At 40.6% G+C, this 12355-nt stretch overlaps 1 protein-coding gene across 1 annotated transcript in view; it reads right to left on the bottom strand.

Moving 5' to 3' along the window:
• The window catches only part of CNIH3 (cornichon family AMPA receptor auxiliary protein 3), a 50393-nt gene extending 45311 nt beyond the window's left edge, over positions 1-5082 (bottom strand). Inside the window, exon 1 of the mRNA XM_067292923.1 lies at positions 4655-5082. Within this exon, the coding sequence (XP_067149024.1) occupies positions 4655-4735 (81 nt within the window). The 5' untranslated portion in view covers positions 4736-5082. The remainder of the gene's footprint in view (positions 1-4654) is intronic.
• Positions 5083-12355: the final 7273 nt, after the last annotated feature.

The raw sequence follows: 12355 nt of genomic DNA, 5'->3' as shown, positions 1-12355 counted from the left end.
TTGCCTCCCACTATATTTAACTCGCGAAATTGTAACTGTAAAGTCCGGGCAAAGACATATGGAGGGAGTTTATCAGGTTTAATACTATCCCCACACTAAAAAAAAAAAAAAAAAAAAAAAAAAAAAAAAAAACAGAATAGAACATACAAAATTTTCATGCTCTGATGTTTTATTCTTCTTACGCTGGTTTCAAGTACTCGTCACTGATTTCAGTGGATGCTACTCTTGCCATGCCAGACAGCTGTTCCATATTAATTTGAATTCACAATTACAGCAAAATACCCCAAATGCTTACCTGATTTGGTATAAATTCTTGTGCAAGCACTATTAAATTTTTCATTGATATGATACTTCCAATACTTTCTGGCAATACTTTAGTACTACTGATTATTAAGCATTAACATACATTCACAGGTATGATGGTATAAGTTCAAAAAGAGACAATCCACTGCATAAAGTTAATTCATTTTTTAAAACAGTAGTGCTCTTAATATTTATGAATTGTTGTTACTGTGGTATCATAAAATTGAAATTTGGAAAGCTCTTTTCTTAAAGCCTTCCTCAAAATAACAAGTCTCAAAGCAGATAAATCCATCTTAAAATTTCAAAAAGGGATGGCCTCTCTTACATATATATCCATATTGCCTAAAACCAATGTATTTTAAGAGAATAATAAGTTTGCAGGACTTCATACAGGCAAGTCACATTTTAAGTGACTCAAAATAAACCATGATTTGGTCATCTTCAGTCAACTTCAATCCAGGCATAGCTTAATTGAAATCAACAGAACTACACCAGAAAACAATGTTGTATATCAAATCTTGTTGGGAGTCCAAAAAAATTTGACATTGCTCAGTTAAATGCTAACAGAAAGCTAAATCTTAGTTCAAAATAGTTTAGGGATGGAGTAAAACTGATTTCTGTCATTAACGAGTTGTTTATAAGGAACAATAACAGCTGAGCAAGGCAAGACGAAATGTCTCTGTGACGTCCAGTAAAGAAGGCTGCATACTCTGTTCTTGAGTTTATGTCATAATCAGATCAGAATATAAAATTATGAAGTTAATGAACCAAATTCTGCTGTTAGTGATATTGCACAACCCCACCAAAATACGGTCAGCTGTGTTAGTCCAGCTGAGAGGACACCTTTGTCAAAATATATTTAAATGATACTTCAGCTACTAAAGCAAATAGAGAGCTATCATAACTACATTTCTTCAATCACATCTTGCAACATCTTGCAGTCACATAGAGTATATACTCAATACAACAGTACTAAGATATCTCTATAAAATGTATGGGTTTTTCACACAATATTCACTCACTGAAGTTAGCTTAACATTTTGCTGTTGGCTAACTTCATTTGAAGACAGGCTCATTTAGTGGACATTTACTCAGCTAATGTGGCTTCAAATGTAGTCAAATTTACCAAACTATATACCCATGAGAATTCATAAACTCAGGGAAATATTTTAGTTCTTAGATGAAAAAGTGTTACTGAATTTTGAAAGCACTAATTCAGTGATCTGTAGAGTTTACTCTGAACACCAAGAGAGTTTTTTTGAAACAGCCTATGTAATTCTATAATGGGAATGTAAGGTTTTACTAAATTCCACAGCCTGGTTAGACAAAACCAAGTAGAAAGGTCAAGGTCACCATTCTCTACTAAATTCTCCAGTACTTTTGCACAGCAGTGGCACAAAAGTATCCCCTACTACATAATACTTTCAGAATTGTGTCATTCCAAATAGAAGTAATGTGGTGGTTGAACAATCTAAATGCTTAAGAGATTCCTATACCTCAGAGACCAGTATTGACATTATATAGAACACTGAGAATTAGATTTTCTAGCACTTTTCTTTCACTGAATATGTATGAGTGAAATTCCAGCAATAATACATTCAGATAAATCTTATGCATAGCTTAAATGCTTCTGTTAGTATCATCCAGTTTGTTCATTTCTTCTCATGCCAGCCAACACTAGAAACCTAGATGGGCACTTCACTCAGAGGTAGGAAAAAATGTGTTACATGTCCCAGATATTTGAAGAAGTTTCCGTATTTTCTTTATGATTCCTTTAAAAATTCCGTCTAGCTTCATTCTGTCTGCCCCAACAGAGTACTAAGTGCAACAATGGTTAGAGAGCCTTTAACTACCTAGAGGAAATGCATCAGAAGAGTACAGTTTCCCAAAATAGAAATCCTCATTTTACACTTTTTTTCGTTTTGGCTTCACATTTTTATTGCACCTATTACATCAATATTAATGAAAATTATTATTCTTATATAAACCATCTGACATCCCGGCAGGAATAAAATGAGATTTTACTTAAGCCATTGTTAAATCATTCCAGATAACTGCCCAAATCTCAGTCAGCTTTAGTTTGGAACAATATGATGTCCAAATGCTAAAATTCGTTCTGGTCCTTTAAAATAATTTACAACATTCAGGTTCAGTCTCTGAACCTCATGGGTCTTTCAAAGTGATGGGATCAGATTAACCAGCAATTTATTCTTAGTAACCAAAATTCTTTAAAAAAAAAAAATTAAAAGGCACTTTAACAGGAAAACATAATTCTTAAAATCCTCTACTGTCCTGAAAACCTATTTAAAATACATCTATTGTCCCTTAAAAATACATTACATTGAAAAAATCAGGTCACAGGGAAGGAATAGGAGTTTTGTTTCTTAGGAAAACTTTTACTTGAGATGTTTTAAATAAAAGAAACTTCTATGACTGAATACATTATCTACGTGTTAGAGCACATTTTAGAACAAATAAGAAAACCAGACTATAATAGTTCTTCCAGAGGGAATAATAAAAGTTCTTATGTTTTGTATGTATGGGGTATGCTTAAAAGTTTGTTTGGCAGGGTGTTATATCTGTTATTCTATGATCTTCACAAACCTTGTATTTTAATAGAATTATCATCTATTTATAAGAAAAGACTGTACCAATTCTTTCTCTATTACAATAGAATGGTGTTTTCAGCCACTTTTGATTTCAATCCCTCAACAATTTTTCACCAGATATGAGAACCATGCACTACAAACCTAAGCCTACTGACAAAAGGTTTCCTTTCTTAGGTGCCTCTTACGGACCTTTAGAAATAACGGATCGCTCTCCATGGGTTTGCGGACTGAAAGCTGAAAAATGCTACACTAAGAATAAAATTGCAGTAACTAAACCGATTTACAGAAGAATAATTTGCCACATTTGCTAGAAGTCCTGTATCTCTTTAGAAAACAGCAACTTTAGTCCAGGAAGAATACTACTGGTGAGACATGATAACAGACTTCAAATGTGTCAAAAATTATTAAAATGATGATAGTAACTAAGGAAGTAACAGTTTAATATGTAGCAAGAGATTCAGAATAGAAAACACTTCTTCACTCTAAGCCCTTTGAGGAAGTTGTAGAAACCTGGCTTTTTGGAGTCCTTAAGGTTTGGAGGGCAGGAGGGAAGAGATCAGGAGTTTTTCCATCATTTTTCAGAGTACAGGAGTACATTAGTTGACTGCTAGCGACCCTTTTCAGCCTTGCACTACTATGATATTACTACAATATTTCTGTGGCTTCGTTAGTAAGAAGAATCTTGTAACTGCATCATTAACAGTTCAGAACAATTAGATTTCTTGCAGCACACAAATTGTGATTTAGTTCATACTCCTAATAGGCTTATGTAAAACTAAGCTAGCCACTTTACTACTGTCTTGTTTCAATAAAAATAAATTCTGTATCTCCCTTGCTTGTTAGTCAAAGGAGTTCTTTTATTTTACTCCATTAGATATTTGCCCTGTAAAAGTACTCATGATACTTCCTCTCTTTTTCAAGTTATTCTGCTCCATTCTAAATGTTTACAGTATGAAGGTATTTGTGTAGGGTACATATAGCATAAATAATTCCAAAATATGTAACCATTTAAAAGAATTTCCAATTATGCATAAGGATAACATCACTGCTGCTGAAATAAACACCTTTTAAGTTACATGCTTACACCTAGTGTACAGTAGGAAGTGAACAATTCCACTTTCAAGTGAAAGTCATGGATACCGAATGCCCAATTCACGCATTACAAGCATGACGAAGCTTCATGTTAAACTCCGACTTTTTAAAAGTTATTAACATAGCAATCATTGAAAGAAAAACTATCCAACTGCTTTACCACGTATGCAAAGGCTTTTCCATCACAATGCTCTGTTCTTGGGCAACAAAAATTGTTACTCTTACCTGGAAGTTCTCACAGATTAGCACGATTAGCACTAGAGCCACAAGCACTTCTACGTCAGGGAAAGCCAAGAGCGCAGAAAGTTCTCCGCGTTTACAAGCCCAGAGCAGCTTTCGGGGTGCAAGCACTTCCCAGAAGCATGCAAGGTCAAGATTCTTTTTTTTTTAAACTGTCACAGAAGCATTTTCATCGGTCTTTGTGTTTGTAAAACCCGGTTTAGAAAAAGTGATGATACAGGATAAAATGTGCCCAGCTCACCCAGCATGTGCTAAGGGCTCAACGCACGGCACGGCCCCCTCCCCCCCGCCCAGCCGCCAACGGTCGCCTCGCGGCTCCAACGGTTTCTAACGGTCCGGGGGGGGGGGGGGGGGGGAGCCGGCCCGGCCCGGCCCGGCCCTGCCCTGCCCGGCGCACCCGCGGTACTCACGTGCCAGATGGCGAAGAAGATGAGGGCGGCGCAGAGCACCAGCGACAGCATGTAGCAGAAGGCGGCGAAGGTGAAGGCCATGGCGAGAAGAGAGGAGCCCCCCGCGCCCCCTCCTCCGACACCGGCAGGGCGGCGGGGGAGGGCGCAGCGCCTCGCCCTCGGACAACACCCGCAGAGGGGAGACTCGCCCCCGGCAGCAGCGGCCGGGCCACCCGCCGCCGCCGCGGGCAAGGGGCGAGGAGCCACGACGGCCCCGAGGTGCCAGGGCGCCCTCACGGCGGAGGGGGAACCCGCTCCCCCGCAGCCGGGACGGGGACGCAGCGGGGCGGGCGGCGCTGCGCCCCCCTCGGCCGGCTCCTCCGGGCCCGTCCCGTCCCCGTCAGCGGCGGCCCAGCGGAGGGCTCGGCTCGGCGCGGCGAAGCCCTCCTTCCACCTGCTGCTCGCGGAGGAGGGGCGGCGGGAGCCGGGGGTCCCCCCGCCCCGCCCCGCCCCGCCCCGCAGCGCGCTCCGGAGCGCAGCCGAGCCGAGCCGGCCTCCCGCCCCGCCCCTCGCCCGGGCGGCCCCGGCGGCGGCGGCGGAGGGTAGCGCGGCGGAGGAGGTGGCGGGAAGGGGAAGGGGGGGCGGTCGCTTATCGGCCGGTATTTTCCGTTACGACGGCGTATTTCTGACTGAAATCATGTCACCGCGGTGCGAATGGAATGAGAGGAGGCTGACGCCGAGATCAGTTTGGGCCAGATCCTGGAATAAAAATCACATGCCTGAATTTTAAGTGTGTTTTGGGTTTTATTTATTTATTTATTTATTAGGATCAGATCTAACTCTAGTTCGAGGTGGGCAGGAGCCCCGCTGCGAGGAGCGGTAAGAAGCGCCCCGGCGAAGCCCCGCTGCGAGGGGAGCGTGGCCGGAGCAAGGCCGGGGCGCTGCGCGGTGTCGCTCGGCCTGCCATAGAGTGGGCCGCCGAGGCCTGAGAGAGGAGTCGGGCGCTTACCGTCAGGCCAGGCGACAGAGACTGAGTCCAGGAGCTAATTAAGTGTAACTGAGTAGCTCAGCAAAGCGGGATCATTCTGTCCTTTCCCACCAGAAGAAAAGGATATCTGCTGTTAAATAAAGACAAAAACTTCCAAAGTGCCCCAATTTGGCCAAGTTCTCTTGATGGCTCTCAGGTATATGCTCTATCCAAATCTTTGAAGTACATATTTAAAATAAGGAAGGAAAGGCTTACCCTGTCTCTAACAGGATCTGGTGTCTCTCCAGTGACAACTTAGCCATTTAAGCTGCAGGGGCTATATATTAGATACGTAATCAAAAACTCTTCAAGAGCTTGTCTGTCTCGTGGGAGTACATCAGCTGACACAAAATGGCCGGTCTGTAAACAAAATTTTTCAGGAGAAAATACCACAGAACCACAGAGGTCTCATTTAAAAATGTTCTGAAAACCATGGATGGAAGCTACACTTTTGAAATATCTTTTCAAAACGTAAAAGAATTACAGTTCATAGTATTTCTTCTATCCTTTTATGGCTAGAAGTGGGATTCAGTAACAAAACTATTCAGAAATTTGCCCATGGTCACCAACAAGGAATCAGACTTCTTTATGGTATAAGAGAGCATAATTCCATCAAAGCCAAGTTTAGCACAAGCTTTTTTAAAAAATATTTACAATATATTTTTATTTAAAATCAAGGTATATTACTTTTAAAATGATAAGCACTTTTATCTTGAGGAAAGAGCGCTGACTTGAATCAAGTGTCAAGGCCCATAATTAATAAACTAATCAGGAATAAATTGATGGAAGTAACCTTTTATAACTGAGATGCTCCAGAATGTACCTGCGATCTGATGATTTAATTAAGAAGGATGGGACACTGCAAATAATAATGAGCTTTGCTCTCATACAGGGATGCAGTAAATGCATTGTAATTTTTTGACCTTTTAATCCTTTGCATCTGCAATCCATCCTGCAGAGCACACACTTGAGAAAGTAAATGGTTTATTCATAGCCACACATTCTGAAAAGAGCTGTAAATGAACTACAGACTAAGTCTTTGCATTTTTTTGGTTTTGTCACAGTTACTCTAATACCTGGATATATATTACCTGCCTTAACACTGATCACAGAACAGCTGATGCCTCAAGGAAAGCTGAAATAAAACATTTTCTTCTGGAGCATTTGTATATTTATGTGCACACACACACACACATGTGTGTATCTATAAAAATCGAAATACACCGTAGGTGTCATGAAAGACAGAAGTGGAAACAACCATTAAATCTCAGTTTAGGACTGTATTCCAAGGTAAATAATCTCCTGTTTTTCACTGTCTCTCATCTTCATTTACATTCCAGCTATGTATCTGGGGCTGTTCAATGAACACACATGCAAAATAATTGGGTTTCTCATTTTCCAAGGAGACAGTTCCACAGCCAAACACTTCCAAGATCACACAATCTTTCTTGATATTGATCTCAAATATATATTGTCCATCAGCTGTATTTCTAGTCATTAATCATTGCTAGTGACTGACTAATAACAGAAGTTTCTGATACATAGCAAGGGAAAAATTGAATAAGATGTGTTCGGGACATTTTGTCCTACCACCACCACTTTCTTGTGTTATATGTCTTAAGTATCCTGAGTTATTTAAGTTGCGGTAAGTGGCGCAAAGATTTAGCCTTCTGCTCAGCACATCACTGGGATTTGTCCAGACTACACAGTAATCACTAAAAATGTCTTCCGTATCTCCATCTCATTACAAACTCATTACGACTTTCTGTGGCATGGGGACCTCACAGCAGGGAGCCCTTCCTTTGTCATTTCTGAACCAGATTACTGCAAATCACAGTATCTGAGGCAAAAGGTGAAAATAATATAGATGTGCCTGACCCTTTTCTCACTGGTTTAAGTCTCTGTGAACACAGCAGGAACATCAGTCTGTCTATTAGCTCCCCATCCACTTCTAAGGTCTTGGTCCTAACCTTCAAATCAGCTGATGGATCTGATGCTAGCTGCACGAGGAATTACAGTCCAGCACACAGCTGTGCTCCTTCCAAATAATGCATCTCGCAGAGCCCAGAATGAATGGTCTGAGAGCTGTGGATGCAGCGTTATCAACCGAAGGGAGGTGGAATAGGCACACTGGACACATACAGAGTATAACCACCTTTAGAAAACGCTTCAAAATTATTATTTTTACACTTTTTTCCAAAATAAGCAAAATGACATCTACACAGCAAAGCACATATGTGTTTTTTTTCTTTTATTGGAAATAAAAGGCACAGAGATTCTGCAGCACTCCAGTAGGAAATACCTTCCTATCAAACTACTTTACATGAAAGATGTTCAGATACTAAACTGACAATACCATATTCAGAGAAAGGTAAAGGAAACAGACCTCTTATTTCCCATATGCATTCCCATTATTTTTATTAGTGACTCTTAGCCTTCTTCAGTTTCTCCCCAGTTTCACCAATTTGAACTCCCAAATTACTAATCCTTGGTACTGATGTTTATCAGCTTATTTTAGTGGACACCATCTCTGATTTGGCACCTCATCTTTCATTCTGTTGTCTTCAAAATTTCGCAAATGCTCGTACTTCCTCGAGGAACTGGATATGCCCAACCCACTCCCAGAACAGACTGCTGTTCTCGCCCTCCTGCACACGTCAGTATCATGGGAAGACAGCAGGAAAAATTATGGAGATGAATTTCAGACAAGGCAAAAGTCTGCTAAGAAAAAGAGAGTGAATTCATGTTCAAACTGATCAAAATGAAAAACAAATGGTTCATATTCTTTCCCTCTCTCCTCTTTAACAAGCTGCTGTTTCTCCGAAATGCATTTGCTGGTGGGTCACACCATGTACTTCAAGCTTAACAATACTTCCTAGCACAAGTTTTTACATTAACTGTTTTTGTGGGCTGTACCCTATAATACACACAAACAGATCATGACTTTTGTAAAACCATTGGAGAAGTGTTTTTTACAGAAGAGTGTAAGGGCCTTTGCTTTACCTGAGCAGAACAAATTTAGGAATGCTAGTTATCACTGAAGCATATTTTGTGCTGTGGGTTTACTGTGTGTAAGCATGCATTACCATACATGTTTATTGGAAAATATTATTTCTGATTCCTGAAGGAGTTAGAGAATCAGACAGACAGTTTTTTACAATGCAGACTGACCACAATTTTGTACACAGTCACCACAAGAGGATAGATGGGGGTGCTGCTTTTGTATAACCAGCACTGAGATGCTGATTTTTGAAGTTATCACTCTGTGAACATTTTGATAGGTCAGAGCACAAACAGGGAGGATTTTTTGGGGGGGTTACTTTGGCTTTTTACCCTGTGAGGACTTCTATGAAGGGACCAAAAAAAAATTAAACCAATAAAAATTCAGTCACTAGATAAATAATAATAAAGGAGTACATCTGGCTAGCAACGGACAGCTCTCAAAACCGGATGACATACAGTGTTCCTATAGACATGTTATGAAAATAGATTCAATAGCTTTATGAGTTCAGGATGTCCTTACTTTAGCAGGTCATGTGTACTTGATTTTATATGAAATTACCTTTTTGCTAGGTAATTGCTAGGTGCTAGGTAATGAAAGCGTTTGAAGGTACTGAAAGAACCTTTTAATGACTAATTTACAGAAGAGCATCAGAGGTGGGGAGGGGTTGCTAACCAGCCCTTTCAACTACCAAATAAGCACAACAACCACAGCCATATAAACTTAAAGAGCAAGTCTATAAGATCAGTAGTCCTTGAAGTGAAAGGTTAAAATCACCATAAATCCACCAACAAGATTGTACACCCCCAGCCAAGTTGGTTCGCAGTTTTAAGATTAATTTATTACAGCTGTAATATATAGCTTTAAGTTTAATATATTCCTGAACACGTATTAGAGTAAAAGCCATTATATTCATTAGACCAGAGAACTGTCACATTAGCTTGACTATACTTTGATAATACAACTGACTTTCTCTTTTGCGAGCTTTGAGTAATATTAAATAATTAACAATGATGTTTTTTATACAAATTGCCATCACTGGGCTTTGCTGCTAATATCCCATAGAGATGACTGGAAGCATTTGGTATCGTTACGCATTATTATTTCAGATTATCTGCAAATTCGAGATGAAATGACTGCATTAGTCTATGATCAGTTCATTTTCAAAAGGTTACCTTTGCAGCCATAAAGGCAAGAGACATTTTGTTAATGAAATCTTATTTTTAGACACCAGGAACATGATAGTTCACAAACCCACTGACGATAATCTCATCTCACTGCCAGTTGAATACTCTGTTTCACCAACTGTTAGCAAAAATACTGTTCCCACCTTCTTTTGTTTGGAACCAGCTGAATAAATTCTAACTTTATTATCATAGGAAATCATCATAGGATCATAGGAGAGTTCAGGTCGGAAAGGACCTCAGGGGGTCTCTATTCCCACCTCCTGCAGGGCCAGCTACGAGGTCAGATCAGTCTGCTTGGGACTTTATCTAGTCAGGTCTTGAAAACCTCCGGGGACAGAGACTGCACCACCTCTCCGGGCAACTCGTTCCTCTGCCTGCCTGTCGCAGGTCCTTTTCAGCAGCCCGGGCAGTCCCCAGCCTATGCTGTTGCCCGGGGTTATTCCTTCCCTAGTGCAGGACTTTGCATTTGCCCTTGTTGGATTTCCTAAGGTTCCCGTCAGGACATGATCTCCATGTTTAATTGTTGAAATGTGCTTACAAAAAGCCTACATTAATACACAATGCAGAAATCTTCCTGTACAGCGGTGTGCAGCTGTTCAGAGCATGGCCCTATGCTGCTTTTCTCCTACTTTTCACTTGCCAGCCAGTACCAGAATTACACAGTATCACGCTCAAGTCCATAATGGCCACTAGCAAAACTGGGGCTTCAGATTTGCAGCTTAGATCACTGTCACCTGAACTTATCGATCTCAGTAACCGCTGTGTGCCATGCTCTGACATTCTGGCTGTTGGTGTCAGACATAATTTGCTAGCAAATAGAAGAGTATTTGAGAGCAGGGAATTTGGGACTTTTTCCATTCTCTGCAGGGTTAGTGAAGCGATTTTGTGAGCACAGACCTCTCTACACATCTTCATTCCTAACCAATGCTTTTCTGTCCTATTTCTCCAGCCTCATCTTCCCTCTGTTTTGCAGTTCCAATATTCTTGCCCACTAGTCTGCCTTTTCCTTATCTCCTCACTAGCTCATTGTCTCAACCTAATCCATCCCCTGCCTCCTGCTCCCCCACCCCAAATTCAGTTTTTGTCTCCTGGGAGGTCATTTAGACTGCTTCTGCACCAGTGCTGACCTATCTGATAAGATACTAAGCACCCTACAAAGACAGGGTCTCTCTTTTTGGTCCCAGGACAAAGTACGGCAGGAAAGTCTGGCAAGGGAAAATAGCCATTGCAGGGGCAGTCCTGCTCTAAAGCTTTACTGGTGAGATGGGATGGGCAAAGAATTTGTCTGCTTAATTCTAACAGATCTCTAATAAATATGTGGGAAATTTTCCAAAGGATTAAAATTAGCCAAAGACCATAGTTATTCATGGCAACTGCAGAAGTCATATTCATCATTAAAAAGTTCCTCCTTCCAGATGTAAAGTCCTTCCAAGACTTGGAGAAGGCAGAAGCCTCCTATAAAATAGTAATAAGAATTTCCAGCATTGGCAAAATAACAAGTCTAATTTTTTTTTCTATGAATAATATTCTGAACTGTTCAAAAAGTTTAGTCTGGAGATGAAGCCCATCATGAAAATGGGAGCCCACACAGGGTGACAATTACAAGAAACAGAAAGCAAGATCTTAACATGGAATAACTGAAACAATCCTAATTGTCTTTGCATTGCCTATTTTGCCTCTAATCAACACTTTACACTTTAATTCCTGTTAACGTTTGTTAATCCTGCCAACATTCAATTGAATTTGGATTTGTGTTGGGGGGAGGGGAAGTTCTAACTTTAACACTTCTGAATAACTGAATGCCATCAAAGAGCTGAGAAAAGAATGACAGATTTTCTCGGTAAGTAACCTATGAGAAATCCTTCACCAGTCACTGAAGATCCTGCAGTGCTAGCTATGATAACAAGACATTTTGCAAAAGATAATGCATTTGTCTAAACACTGAAATAACATTCTGGGCCAAGTTCCTCTGATTGTAACTGATTGTTTAATTCTTTCCCCCCACAATCTGAAATATTTTGCTAATGTGCAAACCCTGCAGGTTGCTCCCACCCATTGCAGATGACACCTCATGGCTCCATCTTTCTAAACAGAGCAGCCAGAGGGAAGCCAAATGTGACGCCCTTCAACGGTTCTCCTCCTCAGAGGGAGATTAAATTCTCTCGTTTTAAAGGAAATGATCTTCTCGTTTGTCTCTGTATACTAAGACTGCTATTGCTACTGCATGCTCATCCCTGCTGTCCAGAAAACAACAATCTGGCGCAGGAAACCAAGTGTCTTTGGTGTGGTTTAAAGCAGTATCAGTATACCACCAAAATGACATATGTGTTCTAACGGAATTAATGGTCTTAGTCGTTCTTAACGTGCAAGCATAAATGAGTAGTTTCAATATGGTCCGCATATATCACAGTGTTGACTAATGAATACATAAACATTAAATTATGGCTGTATTTATTCAGAAGTGTTTTTGCTTTTGACACAGTTCTGTGGGGGGGTGCATCAGTGAT

The sequence above is a fragment of the Apteryx mantelli genome, chromosome 3 (assembly GCF_036417845.1).
Source record: "Apteryx mantelli isolate bAptMan1 chromosome 3, bAptMan1.hap1, whole genome shotgun sequence".
NCBI classification, from domain to species: domain Eukaryota; kingdom Metazoa; phylum Chordata; class Aves; order Apterygiformes; family Apterygidae; genus Apteryx; species Apteryx mantelli.
Note: the sequence above shows the minus strand (reverse complement) of the source record. Positions and strands in the feature narration are given on the sequence as shown.